The 18,051-nt window shown below is 43.9% G+C and overlaps 1 protein-coding gene across 2 annotated transcripts in view; it reads left to right on the plus strand.

The window, feature by feature from the left end:
* The first annotated feature begins 3,080 nt into the window (after positions 1-3,080).
* CHN1 (chimerin 1) overlaps positions 3,081-18,051 on the plus strand; it is a 106,084-nt gene continuing 91,113 nt past the window's right edge. Inside the window, exons 1-2 of one of the 2 annotated variants that reach the window (XM_074596006.1) lie at positions 3,081-3,170; positions 3,383-3,525. In XM_074596006.1, coding sequence (XP_074452107.1) covers positions 3,399-3,525 — 127 coding nt within the window. In that variant the 5' untranslated portion in view covers positions 3,081-3,170; positions 3,383-3,398. The remainder of the gene's footprint in view (positions 3,171-3,382; positions 3,526-18,051) is intronic. The other variant, XM_074596009.1, reaches the window with a different exon arrangement.

Genomic DNA, 18,051 nt, shown 5'->3' on the forward strand with positions numbered 1-18,051 from the left:
GGGCCACCGCCCCCGCGGTGCTCAGCACCCAGAGCGAGGGGGCAAAAGGAGAGAGGCCAAAAACACCAACCCTAAATGCTGGAAACCAAACCCAAATCCCAGTATTGAAATTTTTACATGAAGAATGAAGCAGTAATAACTGGCTGCAGTATTTATGGAGACTTGAGAGACAGGGCAAGAAACTAACTAAAGGACAAAAAGCAGGCCAGAAAATTGCATGTTACACACACACATATATCTATCTTCTGGAGACTTTATTCTTAAAGTACACCTACCAGGTGTAATTATGCTTTTTCTATAGAATGTGATGCTAACGATTTTGAAAAGGAAGGCTTTTCAAGGGCTAAAGTGCCAGGGGAACAAGACACCGAGCTCACCCTTCCTGGCGTTTAAATCAATAGCAAACTACCTTGGTGGCGCAAACCAGGATCCTCTTTTGTGCTCTCCCCTGCAAAAGAGGAACCGCAGGAGCTGGGGTCTCTCCGAAGGAACAGCCCTTCTAGCTTTGTGCTGGTTGCTCCGGAGCATCCCTGTTTCCTCCCCTCGCCCCTGCGCAAGGGGACGGTGAGCTCCAGCTCCCTTCTAACGAAATTCCCAGAGTTGTAGTTAAATCATTGTTATTGCTGGTGCGCTAAGATGTGCTGGCCTGATAAGGCACTATGTAATTTTAAGATAATGATGTTGTTAAACAGAAATTGCCATGAGGAGTTTAGGTCCATTCAAAAAGCAGGGTGTGGGGGAAGGGACCTTCGCCTAGTGAACTTCGGGCTAATTTTTTTCCTGATTCGCACTTTTGATTTCTTCCTGCTGTGTGAAGGCTACCAGCCTCTGTAAAAGCCAGCGTTGCCATCGGGTAAGATGGTACATACAGTGTACGGCCACTCTCCTTGTCACCCCCAGCAGGTTTCTTGTGCCAACACCTGTGAGGGCACACCGGGAGCTCTGGGTACCAGCATGCCCGTGAAGCCCTTCCAAAAGCTGCGGCTGTTCCCTGCAGGCTGCTGGAGCATGGGCCAAAACATCCTCCCAGACCAAGCACGTAATCTAATTAGAAATAATGAGTGAGCTCAATTTGGTTTTTGAAAACTCAGATCAGCTGCAGAACTCTTCCTGGCACGGTAAAGTACAACTCTAGTAACTAACTGTGAAACAGCCAACACACTTCCCTAGGTTTTAGCCACAACTGCATTTAATGCAAAGGCATTATTAGACAATTGAAATGACTAATCAAATTGCTCAGACTGATCTTAACAACTCTAGTATTGACAATGCCTGTTATGAAAAATAGTGTTACTTTCTCTGGACAGGAAAACATTTCCAATGTAAACATGCAGTTCAGTAGATAGCAACAAAGATTCTGGAGTAGTGGAAGAGTAAAAGCTGGCTATTTAATTGAAGGAAGTTGGAGTGAAAGCTTGCGATTTAATTCCAGGAAATGTAAGGAAAAAAAATCTGTACGAAGATCCAACTTATTTCCAAAAAAGTAATGCAAAACACTCCACGCACACAAAGCTCAAATCACGTAGGCAGCATGGCAAAGATTTTTTTTTTTGTGCTGCTTTTTTCCAAACAATTTTTCATCTGTTTTTAACCTTCTTTTAGTCTTGCAATTAAAATACTATTTCTCAGTAGTCCAGCTGCTCCATAAACTCCTGCACTTCATACATGCAAAATGAAAACGCTGTGTAAAATCAGGTCCATCATGCTAGAATTCATTTGGGAAGGAATAAAATGGAGGAAATGATCACTCTGGGATAAAATGTTTATTTTTTTTAACTTTGCACACTAAGCAAAATATATCAATGTAAAAATTCTATGCTTTGAAATATTTTACAGGCATAACAAACCCCCATGTTTTTCTTGTATTAAACGAGATTTAAAGATATTGAAAACTTTCCCACACAATCTTTCTTCCCCTTTTGTTCTCCACAAAAAACCTAGGTAGAATTCAGAGTATGAAAACCCACGTGCAACTAAATACATAAAACACCCCTTTTTTTTTTTTTTTCAGACAGACCTTTATGTTCTAGCTGCACTGTTGAAAGAAAACACATTTTATGTACGCGCGGACCCGGAGCTGCCTTCACACAACAGGAACCACTAATTGCAGCGGCTGTAGATGCAGCCTACGGACGTGCTCTTCCTCCTTCAGAGCGTCCTACAGCAAAACCCCTGTGTGGAACACCTAGCACCTTCTGCGGTAGCCACCACAGTGGCCCGAGCGAGGGTGGGACAGGCTGTGTGATGCTCCTAACGCCACCTGCACCATCCGCTTGCCCTGGCCGCTGTCTGCGAAACCTCTGCTGACAGCTGTGGATTTACACAGCTGTAACGGATTAAATTTGCGTAAACAGTTTGTGTCGATCGTGCCCAGGCTGGATTTGCATCCTCAGAAGATACAGCTTGCATGTGAGAGGTGAAGTAATACTTGCGAGTGAAAGACTACTGTATCCCCAAACAAGGCGGGTGTGATCATCCTGCGTGTGCTGGGCAGAATCTGCTGAGCGCTAACCGACCTCTGCTTTAAATACCCGTTTTCAGGTTAAAAATGCAAACTGTGTAAAATGAGTTACAGCAGGCACAACGCTGCCTCTTCAATTAAACGCTTTTAGCTCTGAAATTTACAGTCCTGGGCAGTGAAAAATGAGGGTGGCTGGGCTGGCTGAAATTTCTTGCACAGAAACATTTTGAGGGGGGGAATTCCCCAGTTTTTGCTCTCTCCGTGCTTGCTGGCGTTTAAGTGGAAATTTTCTTCCCGCTTTGAAAAAAAAAAAAAAAAAAAAAAAAAAAAGTCCTCTTTCTCACAAGACCGCCGGCTCCCCTCCCCGTACCGGGTGGGCGCAGCCCTGAAGAGGCTCAGGCCGGCCCTGCCGGGCTGTTTTCCACAGAGAATCTCCTCAGGGGAGAGGGGTCGCCAGGGACGGCCCCGGCGGGTGCCCGAGGGCCGGGCCGGGCGCTGTGAGGGGATGGCGGAGGGGTTGGCCAGGGCCGCCGTCCCCTCCGGCGGCCGGGGGAGCCGGGGCGGCCGCCCCGCATGAGGGGACGCCGCTTCCCTTTGTGCCCTCGGCGGGCCGGCCGCGTTGCCATGGGAACCGTCCCGCCGGCTGCGGCGGGAGGAAGGCGGGTCGTGTGGCGGCGCAAGATGGCTCCCCGAGGCGGCGGGCCGCAGCGTGAGCGCGGGCGGGGAGTGGGGGGGAGGCGGGAGCGGGGAGCTCCCCGCCGCTACCGCGCGTCCCCGGTTGTCGTCGTCCCCCCCCCCCCCACCTTCTCCTTCTCCTCCTCACCCTGGGCCCTACCCTCCCCTCCGCCGCCCCGCCCCGCCCCGCGGTCGCCGGTGCCGCCGGGCGCCCCTGACAGCCCGGCGCCCAACTTGTGTTCGCAGGCGCGCCCCGCCGCTGATGCCGGAGCCGCCGCGCCAATGCCAGCCCCGCGCCGGCCGGCTAGCTCCCCCCGCCGCCCCCCGGGCCCGCCCCGCCGCCGCCGCCGCCGCCACCACCGCTGCCGCGATGGCTCTGACCTTGTTCGGTGAGTAACCGCCGCCTCAGCCCGGCGGGCGCGGGGCTGCCGGCCCCCATTGTCTGCCGCACGGCAGCGCCTGGGCGTGGGCGTCGGGCCCGGAGGGGCTGCCGCAGGGCCGGCGCCCGGCGGGGCGGGGAGGGTGGGGGGGAATAACGTGCCCCGTGGGCAGCCCCCGGTACCGGCCGCGGCGTGGGCTCGGACTGCGAGGAGCGATCGGGGAATAAAAGTTACGGTGCCTCAGCAAGACCCCCCCGCCCCCGGCCGGGTCGCCTGAGGAGAAGAGCGGCCAAGCCGTGAGCTGGCTGGTGAGGGAACCCCCCACACACACACCCCCCAGCTCTCCTGGGGTACGGGGCTTTTAATTGTCAGTAGCGGTCAGATGCGTGTCTATAATTGTGTTTAATATCCGAATTCCTGAAAGGAGGGTTTCAGGTGGCTGTGAGTGTTGGTTGGGTTCACAGCTGGAGACGGCGTAGCGGGAACCAGCGTGTGAAAACTGTAGTTTTAACTGTTGAACATGTGGGTTCCCTTAAGTAACGTTATTAAGCTTGCTTATGCTTTAATATGCTTAATTTTACAATGGGGAGGGGAAAAAAAAAAGAGAATCTACAGACTGCTTCTAGCATCATTAGGTAAATGCAACAATGCAAAGGAAAGCAGAAATTAGCGTGACTAACATCAGTACAGAATTAAGAGGATAATCGGGATACTCTTCCTCCTAAGAAGCTCATGCACTGGGAGTAATTTCTAGTGAATAGGTTTAAGTGATGATAGGAAGTCTATTTGTAGCGTTAAGACTGTGGATTTTACTTCCTGTGTAAACAGATAATTTGTTTTCATTCATCTTGTGGTTCGTGGGCTGGTACAATTTCTTAAAAGACTAAAAACTGTCTCCTGGGTTTTCATAAAATTTGACACCTGTTATGTTATTGTGGCATATTAAGCCTTGTCTGAAAACAAGTTTAGCACATGTTGCAAAATAGTTCTCCGTAGATAAAATCTATGCGGTATTGGATTTAGCTACAGTGCTGTCACCTAAATTTATATTTCCTGCCTGAGTTTTTCAGGATGCAGAAGGTTGTAAATCATAGTTCAAGTGGAGTAAACCGTCTCCGTTGTTGTAGGCCTGATCTTGTTACTTGGTTCATGTGAACCCCTGGATTTCAGGAGGAGCCGGTGCAGGTACAGGGGCCCTGCACATTGTTAGTCGCAGGGTGGGCATTAAATTCTTTAATTTAGGAGCACAAGTGAACACAGAGAGTGCTCAAATGGCAGACTGGCTTTTGTAAAATAGCCTATTGTGCATATTACGTTATATCTATGTAACTTCAGCTTGTTAAGAAAAGGTGTAAGTTGTTACACGGACACTCAAGGTATATATTGTAGTTGTCCTTAACCAAAAACCAAATTTTTAGGCTATTGCAAATACACACTTTTTCCATGGTGGGTAGTTTATGTGTCATTCAGTTCAGCTTTTAAATAAAATGGCATTGCTAAGTCAGGTACCTGTTTTTTTTTAAACTTACATGATTCTTTTTTAATTCACATGTATTCTATCAATTTAATGACATTTTTCTATTAATATAAATTTGCATTACAAAGTGAATTGAATTAAGTGTTTTTGTGTGCTATCACTGTTGTTAGAGTAAGTGACATTGATACATGTAGAAGATAATGAGCAAAGAGAAGATAGAGTGGGCTGCCCTGCTGTGTGTAGGTTTTAAATAATATCTTGCCAAGGGTAAAGCCTCAAGGTTTCACCCTTTTAAGGAAACGCAAAGTGATGATAAAACAATGCAACAAATAAGGCTAATGTGTGTCAACAAATGAATGTGGTGCCTTTTGTAAATGCAAAAGCTTTAGAGTACATCTTAAACTGTGAATGCAAGGGTGGGAGTGGGAGTTGGGGAAATGCAGAAAATGCGCAATGTGTTTGCAGATGAGGTTGTGATTAACTTATGGTTGAGTTAGCACACCTTAATGCGTTGCTGTGTGTCCTCTGAGCTGAGGTAGCTTGCCACACTGTCTCCTAGCATGTAACAAAGACGGACCACAACATGCTTGCTTTGAACTTCAAGAGCAGCATTCAGCCTCTATCTTGATTTTTGGCAGCCTGTGGATAGTTGCGTTTTCAGTTACTGCACCACAGCTGACCCGTAGTAACGCATTAAAAATACAACTCACAAAAGAGTGTTTTTTAATGTATTTCAATGTGAGCCCCTACCAAAGCAACATGAGCAAATCTGGGGAAAGGCAGAATAAATGTGCCAGAATGATTGTATCTGTTTTGAGGGATTAAGCAGCTATAATTGTACTTTTTTAAATTCACACCTATCTTGTAGAACTGTCTTGAGCAAACAGGTGCTGAGGGAGGTGTTTGCTTTTGTTCTGCTTAGTCACATAAATTCTAGGTTCAATATTGCATTTTTTTTTTTCTAACCCATAATGGTATATCACACTGAACCAAATTTCACACATTCCAGGGCTGCTTCTAATAGGATGTGCTACAAAGCGTGCAAAACTTGAGATAAATTGCCATGTCAGCTTGGGGAGGAAAATCCACCAAGTTTGCTGCGTCCCTTTCAATGACTGCGTGTGTGTGTGAGCACAGCAAGAAAGAGGAGAGGGATGGGAAATGTCATAACAGGCTTTCTCCATGCTCTTGATACTGTTTTATGGCTATTTCGGTGCATAGTCCAAAGACTGTACTAAAAGGGGAGAGGAATAAAGATCCGGGTGATGTTGTTGTGAATTCCATATTAAAACGGACATGCGGTTATCAGGCAGTTGAAAGGTCAGGTATGTCTTATTTTTTTCTACTTGCCAGAGTGGTCGGGATTTTCCGGTTCCTGTTGGAACAGTAACTCCTTTGCCGCTGTCCTCAAAGCAGCACCACAGAGCACTGGAGCACTAACTGCAGTTTGCACTCTTTGGAAAGTTGGCTGGAGAAAAGATCTTCTGGTGTATCAGCAGCATTTTTCTGCTACAGAAACAGGCTGTTACCCTTGGGCTGTATGTGTCTCCTGGCTTCTTACTCCTTTTCAGTTACAGCTTATTGTCCAGATTATGATGAAACATTAAAGCACAAAGGAGGAAAACATTAAGACTCTTCACTTTCTCGGTCTTAGTTATTTTAAAATTCTTTTCGTCATCTTGTCATGTTCTCCCAGTCATGATCTTCCAAGGTATCCTGTGCTGAGTGTTGGCTGTATGGAAGGTGGTAGGGAGCTGCCCCTGTTCCCAGAGCGCAGTGGTACACCAGCTGATGAGTGTGTGTTGTGGGTTATGAGGGAGAGGAGGTCAACTGCTCCACAGAGATGGAGAGTAAGAGCAGCCCCTCTTGGAAGCAATCGGAGGTGGGAGAGCATGGAAGTTGTTGACTGAAAACACACTGTCACTTACCAAGCACGCTGGCTACTTCAGGGAAAAGTGTCATCGCAACAGGATTCATAGTTACGCAAAATCATGGTGTCAGAAATGGCCTGTTGTGACCATAGGTGGTCACCCATATGTGACATGGCATTTTGTGATACCAGTAGAAGTAGGGTTTTAACAGTATATTGAGTTTGTGTTGTAGTAGCCAAGCACTTAGAGTCCAGGTTTGATCTAACAGAGGAAAGCAGATCCGCATCAGCAGAAGACTGGAAGACAGTCAATATATGAGAAGCAAAAAAGAAAATGCTGCCTGATTCTGTTGTTTGTCACAAATAATAGATGTGATAAATTTGATATCCATATTCGTAAATTGCCTACCAAGAGTTGTCAGGGATTCTAAAAATGTCTTTGTCCACAAAACAGTGCAGATTTTCACACCTGGTCTGTATAAATGTTAGGAACTTGAGTGGATGTCCAATTCTAGTGCTGTTTTTCATCCTACAGGAGATTCACGTTCCCTTACAAAAGGTTGTGGTGATTGCAGGTGTAGCCTCTTTTTTTTCCTCTCTAACCATTTCTTTCTCCCTGCTGCAGCAGCTGGCATAGCATATAAGCTGGTGTCTTTTCTCTGCTGTTTCAGCACAAAGTCCAGTGGCTTCATGCCCAGCCTTTGTGAAGCTGGGCTGAAGCCACTTAGAATCATAGAATGGCCAAGGTTGGAAGGGATCTTTCAGATCATCCAGTCCAAGCACCAACCTAACACTGACAAAAACCATCACTAAACCATATCTCTAAGCACTGTGTCTACCCGTCCTTTAAATACCTCCAGGGATGGTCCCTCAACCACTTCCCTGGGCAGCCTGTTCCAACACTTAATAATCCTTTCAGTGTAAAAATTTTTCCGAATATCCAGTCTAAACCTCCCCCGGTGCAACTTCAGGGAGGTTTAGCAGGGAAGCAGCTGAGGATGCCCACTGATTCTGCTCTGCTGAATCCCTGTGAGGGGTAGCAGTTTCGTAGAGACAGGAAGAACAATCAGTTATGTTGCTATGGCTAGACTTCTGAGCGCCCATCTGTTAATACCCTAAGCTGTGAGATCTCACAGTGACACGGCTGAGGTGCGTGCTGTCATTCCACTTGGATGACTCAAGTGTGGGAAAGATAACAAACAATGTAGAGGAAAAAGGAGGGGAAGTGTTAAGTTATCCCATTGCTACTGCTGTTTACTTGTGTCTTTGAATGTCCTGGGAAGTGTATAAAGAAAGTGAGCACTGTACTTGAAAGAAAGATAGTTTTATGTTATGTTTTAGCGCTTATGAGCTGTCCTTATGTTTTATGAATTCCATTTCTGTGCATCTGTTTGCTCATCAACTCTCTTGTGTGAACAAAGGAAGACATTTCAAAACAGCCAGGAGAGATCTTCATGGACATACTTGTCATTAGTTATCCATGCTCTTGCTTTCTTGCTCAGAGCGTGGGAATGGATGAAAACTCACCCTCCTGAATATTGGTGGTTAAGAAATGAGAAGTGAAGCAATTCTCTTTTAATCTTTGAAGTGCTTGCACTCTGATGAGTGGCTACAGATGAATGGGATTAGAGACAGAGCTGTAGTCAGCATGACAGATACGGTTATTTAAGGAGATGATGAACAAGGGCGGTTTTTAGAGAAATTTATAGGGAAAATACTAGATGAAAAGAAACAAGCTATACACTGCTACAGGCAGCAAGAATATGACAAAGAAACCAATTATACCTCCATTTCAGGTGTCCATACATTGTTGAAAGAGCACGCAAATATTAATTTGCCCACTTAACAGAATTACTTTCCACAGCTGCAAGCTCTGGTGTCATACTGCATAGAAGTCATTTTCTATGAATCTATTTAGTGCTATGGGTATGAAGCAAACCTTTTGAAATAAGTTCTTCCATACTTGAAGTGCTAATTAACAAATGACTATTTTAAGTTCTATGCATCTGTGATTACTGGTCTCCAGGCAGACTGTACTTACTGTCTTGTAGCTGCTTCGAAAGGTTGGGAATGCTTATGTTGGTACAAGCACATATTTTCTAATGTGTCAGTCTTAAAGAGAGAAATGAAATAAATTCATTGTTCTCTAAATAAGTGTTTTGCTTGTTTAGGGAGGGCTTTTAAATTTTAGAGTGCTTGGTTAGCTTAGTCACAGGTACATAGAAAGTAAATGTTCCTCTTAAAAATGGCTCACAACCAGGTAATGCCTGTGGATTATCTGCAGGCTAGGAAATAATAAAAAATTAATCTGCTTATTTCTTGTCTTATGTGCAGAGCCTTCTAAGAACAGGAGGTAAACAGATCACCTACAATTCAAGTTGTTGTTCTCCGTATTTTTATACGTGGCGCTGAACTACACTTAAAACTTGTGGCTAGCTGTGATGGTAAAAGTTTACTGTCAGAACCCCTTAACTAAGGAGTCAGTTTGTGCCAGAGAAGTGTTTTTGAATCTGTTCCTTAACTGGAGTAGGTAATGGAAGTTTGTTCTTGGAATTGGGGCATTTATAGTAGGGCTTTTGTCATTGCAGGGAGCATAAATGTGGAGTGTTATAGGAATGGTACCTACCACTGATGCTTCTAGGACAAAAAAAATGCATGAAGAACTTCATTGCTCATCTTATGCTCTTGAAGCGGTTTTCAAAGTGAATACATAACCCATGTTGCACTGCCTGTGCTAGATCTTTTTCATCGGTAAAGTAATGAACTCAAAGTGATCTTTATAACTGGGTTACAGGAGGTGCTCTTGAAGTGTTAGCCCTTGCTTAAAATACTTGGGCTTCATTCCATGCCGACTGACACAGGCTAATTTTAAAGATTTAAGCAATTCAGCATCTAGTCACAATAGGAACTTCAAATAGTCTAATTAGAGAAAACAATTTAGGGACGTTAGTACAATGTTTGGGCTTTTTTAACAGGATTTTAAAATGAAGGTGATTTGTTAAAAATGGAAACTGTGTTAGAGAGAAACTCAATCATCCGACTCCCACTCAGGTATCTGCGAGGGAAAGTGTCCAAGTGCTGAGAATCCTAAGATTATTTTCTCCTAGGTGCTGTGCTAACCTTACCTAATTTATAGAACCTAATGAAGCAGATAAGGAGAGCAACCTTGAAGAGGTTTTGCTGGCAATGCAATCTCAAGAAAAAATCGAAAGGAAAACCTGCATCGGAACTGGGAAAAGAAGATGGATCTATTAACTAGTAAATTGGTATCAATTGATCAAAATATCAGAGAAGTGGCACTAACACTTATAAACGAGGATGAAAAAAAATTCAGTCAGGGATTCTCAGCTTAGCGCTTAGAAGTGTGCTTCATGCAGTGGCTGGTATAAAATTGTGTTTTCTATTAATTATGAATATTGTATAAGAATATTAAGATACCAGAAGTTTGAGGATTGTTGCTGAAACTGGAAAGGGCAGGTCCAGTTGCGTGCACAAGTAATTAATTAAGATGAGGTTTTGGAATTTTCTCCAAAGAGATTTTCTTGCGATATCATCAGCTCAGGCACACCACTGAACGATGACATCCCTTTCCTCTTTGGCATCAAGTGACCTGCTAGGAAGCAGAGACAGTCTGCATAGCATGGAATCTCACCCAACAGTGTTAAAGTGAAATACACTCTGGATCTGAGGATCCAGGAAGAGTTCCCAGGCTTTGCTGATGCATGCTTCATGTCAACCAAGGACTGATGTTTTAGGTGTAAATCTGGGTTTTCTTCTATTTGTTTTAGACTCAGCTGATCCTTTCTGCCTTGTTGGATTTGGGGACTTTATTCTCTTACTAACTCTCTCCAAGAGTTCTTGGTTTTTTTAGACATACTGAAAGATTTCTGTGTGACAGAAAGCATGTCTTGGTGTCAAGAAAATAATGTGTTTACATACAACGGCAGTACCATATTTATGACTTAAATACCACTTTAATCAGTAAACTCAAAGCATAAACTTAATACAAGCCTTTTGGAAGGCTGTGTTATTTTTGCCAAAGAAAAGCACGTTAATCTGGATCTTTCAAGGGTGCTGGCATAGGTAACTGCTCTGTGCAGTCTGACAGTTAACTATGCGTTGTTAGATGGTTCTTTTTCCTTCTTTTGAACTTGAGGCTGAGCAGCAGCATCTGAGGCTATTCAGCTGCTCCACCTTGTGGACAGAGATCGTACAGTTCTGCAGAGGCGTGTCTTGGGGTGAAATGGAACAGAACAGACCCAAGGCCTGGCCCAAGGGCAGTTTTGTAGTTACTAACAGAATATGAGATGCTTCCTGCTCCCTCGTAAAATCACGAACTGGCTTGGCTGTGATTTCAGTGGGGTGGATTGTATCTGCCTTGTATGTCTTCATAAATGACAGCAGAAAATTAAAAACCCTCTAGATTTTCCTTTTTTGAGTCTGTCTTGAAAGAAGGAAAAGTGTCATTTAAAGTCACTGAAATATTTGGCCTTCTAAAGCACTTAACAATACTGCTAGGACTTTGTGATTGCATGGCATCTGGGCCTCAAGCACCCTCTCTGGCCAGACACAAGAAGATGCTGGGAAGAGTTCCTGCAGTTCTCCATGGTGTTCCCAAGGGTTTACCTGTATGGTGTGGAGAGGTGGGTCAATGTCCCGGTTCTTGTCAGGGAGAGGAGGGTTGATCACACCCAGCTGGGAAGCCAGGAATATTTGCTGTGTGTGCAGCAGCCTCTGTGAACGTGAAAGAGCCGATTGACATATGACATTTCCAGCACTCAAAATATTTGTTCATCTTCTTCGTAGTTACTGGAAAATGTGCTTGTAAAACCCTGTTTATTCCCATGTAAGTCTGATTTCCATGATATACTTTGATACATTACTCCCCAAATTTATTTTTGTGACTTTGTTAGCCATTCTGTTACAAGCATCGTGGAGAGACTGTCAGCCTGCTTAGCTTTTGGTGAAAATTTTGTTTAATGCTGATAGGATGTGATAATGTGGTCTGCTTTTTCACATGACCAAATCTGAGTCCCCTGGGAGAATGCATTAGGAAAACTGCATCCTCTGGTCGTGTGCCACTGTCGAAGTTGCAAGCTAGACCTTGCTGCTCGCAGTAGCTGTGCTTTTGGTCTCGGTCATTTCTGTGGGGAAGCCCACAGTCATGTCCATCTTCAGTGCAGGTGGCAGGATCTGGCTCTGTTGAACGCATGCCGTGGTTGGGGATGGATGTTCCTGATGCTGATGGGAGGTGGTGGTTCCCTCTCCACTCCACTCCTCCCCATCTCCCTCACCTTCCTTTGTTGCAAGAGCAGCTGCTTATAGGTAGCTTTGCCATTTAAGAAGCTGAAATAAAAAACATAGTTTCTGACCTTGATCAGAAACTGAATGTCCTGGGGCAGCATGCTTGTGGGAAATTCCTACTCCAAAAGTAAAGGTAAAACACTATTTCCTAAATACTGGAATTGTTTTGTTGCCCACTGCATGCTGTGCTACAGTGGCCAGCAGAGCCACAACTGCAATCACTTAAATTATATAGCAAGTACAATACAGCATCATGTACAAAGTCTTTGAGCACTGCTGTGGCAATGGAGAAGGAAGTATAAAATTATTCCTCGTGCAGAGTAAATGTGGGACTGTGAAAAACAGAATGATAGTACAGCTCTGAAAAACAAACCAAGAGCTTTAGTGCAGTACCAAACCGTTCCTTGCTCTTGCGTTGGCCAGGTACAAGTCAGTCTCCTCAATGCTGAATTAGTATCTGATATGTATACAATCCAGAGCAGTCTATAAAAGTTGCTGATAATTATTTCGTAGGGCTAGTCTTCCATACTTTTTCCTCTGTGCTTTATGGTTTCCATATGAATCTGGACACAACGCTTCAGTGCGATCTTGAATCATTTTTCATTTAAAAAAAAACAAACCCCAACCCAAAAAAACACAACTCACAAAAAAAACCCCAAACAGGATGTAGCTCTTCCTTACCTCTGCCTTACTGGCTGAACATGCACACATGGGTATCTCCTTCCAATAAAGGAAGCATGGTTTTGACACAGCAATTAATTTTACTGATTTCCTTTTCAGACTTTTCAAAGAGTACATTTATAAATGGGACTTGAAAGTTTTGGAAGAAATCTTCACTGGTTTAATAGAGGCAGAGAAGCATTTAAAAATAAAATAGTGATTCTTCTTCCTGGTGAGAAAACATTCAAAAACTTTGTGTTGCATATTATTTCAATGATCAAATTTATATGGTAAAGGAATTATGTCAGGTACATTTTTATTGAGAAATAATATTTGTAGTGTAACAAGGTAAATATTTGCAAGTATGTAAAGGAAAATTACCAACACACACCCCTCCTCCGCCCCGCCCCCCCCCCCCCCCCCCCGAAAAAAAACAAACCAGAAAAACAAAGTTGTTTGCAGCAGTGAGCTCATGTACGTATGGCTGTGCTGTTGCTTTATTGCGGTTCTCGGGGAGCTCCTGGCTTCACTGCGTATCTGCCAGCTTCCACATGGTGTCAGAGCAAGCTGTGGTCACAGCCCTCTCCCAGCACCCCTGCCTGCCCCTTGGTGGCAGAGCAGCAAGTGTATCAGTAACTCGATGGAGCATCTCTTATTCCTTAGCTTTTATTGAAACTGTACTGTATATGAAGATACCTTCCACCCCGATCCACCTCCGACTGCATCAGGCCAAAGCCAAGATGATTGTTTTGCCCTAACTTGCTCTTCTGCAGGTTCAGAATTTGCAGGAGGTGAAAACGTAGCCCCAGTGTCACTGCCACCCCGAAGTATGGTGAGCCCTGGGATGAGACAGAGTATGCTGCGCTCCTGGGACGGTAACTCAGGGGGATGCCATGAGATGAGGGAGTTGCAGACTGCTCTGTCTGAGGGCGAGCTCACAGAGGTTAACTCGGCTGCTAAGCTTGTTTTTTTCCACTTAGTAGAAAGGCCTGTGAGAAGCAGGAAGAGCTTTTTTCTGCTTCTTAAATGCTTTGTTGATGGGATAGCCCTGCTGTTAGTCATGAGTTTTAACTGTAAAAACTCTTCCTTTTTTGGAAGGCATCTCGCTTCTCCCATTGCCGTGCAAGAACAGCCGTGGAAGACATAGGTGGGGCTTGCCGTATCTCAGAACTGTATTAGCATCTACCCTGATTTCTGTATGGAAATCCTGTGTATCGCAATCTCTGACAATTGCTTGCAGCGTTCTGTCTCCCCACAGTCCCAATCAATCCACGTAGGTAGGCCAGGACCATTTTTAAACTATAAACTGGATTTTTGATCTGTCACATGCTACAGCTCTCCATGTGTCTGTCTGTATGTGTTTTCCCATGCTGCCAGTTGCCATGATGGGGTTCTTTTTTATAAAGTCAAAGTAGAGCTCAAGACACCAAAAAAGCTGTTACCCAAAGAGGCAGTGCTGGCTGGGGGGTTATTGGGTTGGCAAGACTTGGGAATAGAGACACTGATCTCTGATCTGTAGGATGACTTCATCTACGTGGGTCTCTGCTGCTCTTGCCAGCAGCTGTTCCTATTTTCTGTTTAGACGTGACGTTCTGTAGGACAAAGTCTGCTTTTCACTTGTGGACATTCTCACAGGGTCTCAGTTCCAGTAAGGATGCATCAATATCCCAGAAATGCGGCTAATAATTGTTGAAAACCTCCTGTTTAACATGGTGCCATGATAGAGTGAGAGGTAATAAACCTGGGTTTCCATTATTTGCGGACCGATTTGCCTGTGGAAAAAAGGAGAAATAACTTCAAAACAGAGACAAGAAAACCATCTGAATTAACTTCCTGGCTTGGGGGGGGGGGGAAGTATGGAGTTACCCAGAAAAGTACTTGGAGGTTATGCCCGAGCATCGATCGTATTGAGCTTTCTGGCCAGCTCTCCTGTTCCTACTGGGCAGTGACAAACCTTTGTGCTCAGCTCTCCTCCCATCAGCCTGTTCCCAGCTCCCCCGCCTGCACAGCTCTGTTTTCATCCTCCCAAAATGAAGGGACAAATGGTGGACCCATGCAGAAAACCTCTCAGTGTTTGCAGAGCTGCTAAACGACCTTCAAGATGATCATTCGGCTGTTGCTCCAGCCCCACAATGTGCTGGGTGGCGCAGGAGTGGACCCAGAGCACAGCTTCACCACGGACTGGACCTTGCACCTACTCTCTCTCCTTTCTCTGGTTTCTGCCTAGTGCAGCAGATGAACTTGCAGAGGAGGAAAAGAGTTATGAAAAAGATGGTTTTAATTCTATGAACAGGGAGAGGCTGGTGGGTAATTATCTTTTGCCATAGTTCTTTGGCTGCAGTTACAATAGTGAGACAAGGAATTGCCAAAAAGGAATGTGAAGTTTTTAGCTTTTCTTCCTGGAGCATCCTTCTTTGGACTATTGGAGGCCTCTTGGATGTTTTATATGAGAACAGGAAGAGGTAAGGAATGACACTTGGAGCTTTCATACTGGGGAAGAGTTCACAGCAACTGAAGAATGACTTTTGGAGTAAAAACTTAATTGCAATTCAAGAAAAGACATCCCACCACATTGTGTCCATTTCCCTTTCTCTGACCCTGCCAATAATGTTTTTTAGGAGTTTCCTTCATGACACTATAAAAAACGATCCTGATTCCAGGCAAGGGTACTTTACTTGGTAGTCTGTCCTCCTCCTCCCAACCACGAGTGTTGATGTATTGCATCTGTTCTGGAAATAAGGATGTAAATACAAGCCATATTTTTGCATGAGCAATGGCGTGTGTTATTGATGACTGTTTTAGAAAATGAAAAGTCTGTTTGTAATAAGAATCGTAATAGCTTTGTTATAACTCTGATGGGCTAAGAATTTAAATGGGTCAAGTTTGGGGAAGGAGAAGCAACAGCATCTATTAGACCATCTGACACAGTTAGAGAGATACGTGCTTTGGAACATGTGAGTCCGTCTTGAGGCCAGTTATAACAGCAGTCAGAAATCAGATCTGCTCTTAATTTTCTCCAGGTGACTCTGATTTTTGCCTGGGCTGCTAATGGGTGGTTTGGTTTTGTTTTGTTTTTCCCCCAGGAGGCTCATGAATGCACAGCAGCTATCTTGGTCTAAAATGCAAGAGAGGACAAGTTCTCAGCAGATTTTTACCAATGGGTAGGGAAGCAGGGTCAGTGTTGTGCTCTTTTGTTGTGGTTCAGCTTTTGGTAAAGCCCCAACACTATTTAAAAGTCTGTTTTAGAGCAGGAAAGTGAATGTATGTTCATTATCTCAGTGCTGCGTATGGAAAAAAAATTCAAAGCAGCCAAGCGAACAGTGATAAAACATGCCTCCCACTTCAGCAAATTAGGGCATTATGCAGTGGATGGAGGGGTTGTATTTCAAAAGTGCCCGAAAGCTCATCCTTTAGTTAGGGTCTCTTCTGCTCAACCTTGAGCAGACTGACTTCTACGCAGGGGAGGGGATTAATTTACAGCTAGAAGACACTTTTATATCATATCATATTGGTTTTTTTCATTATTAGGGTGACTGCTCGGAATATTTGTGTAATCGAGCTCCAATCAATATTCCCTGTTAGATATGTTAGAGAAATCAAGACAAAGACATATTTTTGTGAATGCTTTGAGGCACTGGCTGTAACGGTTGTCACTGACTTGAAGTTACGGTAAAACTGATGTGCCCTTGTTGGTATTATTAATGTTTGGAAGAAGTAAAACAAGTGATGGGAAATGAGCTCAGTCTCTGTGCAGGCAGACTTTTAAAATTGCACACAAAGAAGGATTTGTGGAAACAAAAAATAGGAAAGGAAATGTCCAAGGGTAAATGTTTTCTCCTACATTACCCTTTGCTATGGTCGGAATGAGAGCAATGTAAGAGCAATAGCCTCGGCAGGTATTTCTGCAGGCTTTCAAGCAAACTTCACTGACCATGTTGGAAACAGCGTCTCCAATGAGAACCAGTCTGGAGTTAATCCAGGGAAGTTTGATTACAGTGTTCAAGTTTGTGTTAACCTGATGCTACTCTGAATTGCTTCAAGACTTTACTGTACTGATACAGAAGATACTTGGACAAATTATCTGTCAAATCTAAAAGATGCAGTTCATCCAATAAAGGCATATTTCTGTCAATTTTGAACTTGTAAAATTAACTCGCAAAAAGACTGTTCAAATAAGCCTTAGGGAGGGTGGGAAAATACCTAACTGATCCAGCACTTTGGGGATGCAGCCAGCCACAGACAGTTTTGCCACAATGAGTTTAAAAAAAATAATTGACAAGCTGTTTTTCTTTGAAATGCATAAATTAAAGAGGCATATTTGATTTTGAGAACATTTTCAGTTGGAAGGTGTTTATTGTGTAAACCAGACATTGTGGGATACCTTTGAGATTGTAGAGGTCCTATAGCGAGATAAATCAGAGGGTGACAGAGAGCTGGTGCCTGGCTGTTGCTGTACTTACAGGTAACCTGCAGAGCCATGTCAGGTAGCGTTTCCCATCATGTCTGTCTTTTCTCGGGAAGCGAAGACAGTGTTCCCAGAAATGCTGAAAACTGGCTGCAGCGTGTTGTCTGGGTGCTGTGATACCCTGCTGGGAAGGAAAGCAACATTAAATTCTGTCTTTGTTAAATGCCCACAAGGTGGCACTTGTTGTCTTTTTACCTCTCTGAGGTCTAAATTTTTATGCTTGCAGCAACACTAAGAAATAATTTTAGAGGTTTTGAAACTTTTCTTAAACATAAGCTAACTGTGCTTTCATGGGAGGGGTATTTCCCACCCCTCCATTAAACTACAGCCAAGAGAAAGAGAGCAATAGCTGTGTTTGGCTTGTGATCATGGCACAGGTGAAAATTCCAGCTTAAAATTAAAAAATAGTTTTAATTTTTTTTTGTTATAAAGGATTTTTAAAATGTTTATTTGTCACCACTCGTGCAGTCAGATGACACTATTTATCTGGCAAAGATGAGGAAAAATGAGTACTTGCTTCCCTTACTTGGATTAAATGAAAATCTAGAAACAGATCATTTGCAACCTGGCCTAATCACTTAGAAGATAAGTTCATTTAACAGCAGCAGTCCCTGTGATAGGCAAAATATTACTCATTAAAATTTTTCCATCATTCATAAAGAGGCAGTAATAGTAGATCTGCTAATAAAGGGCATTGAACTCTAGCTGTTGTCGGTGGGTCTTTTATTCAACCCCATTAGAAGCATTCCCACAGAATTT

Source organism: Larus michahellis, chromosome 7 (assembly GCF_964199755.1).
Source record: "Larus michahellis chromosome 7, bLarMic1.1, whole genome shotgun sequence".
NCBI classification, from domain to species: Eukaryota; Metazoa; Chordata; class Aves; order Charadriiformes; family Laridae; genus Larus; species Larus michahellis.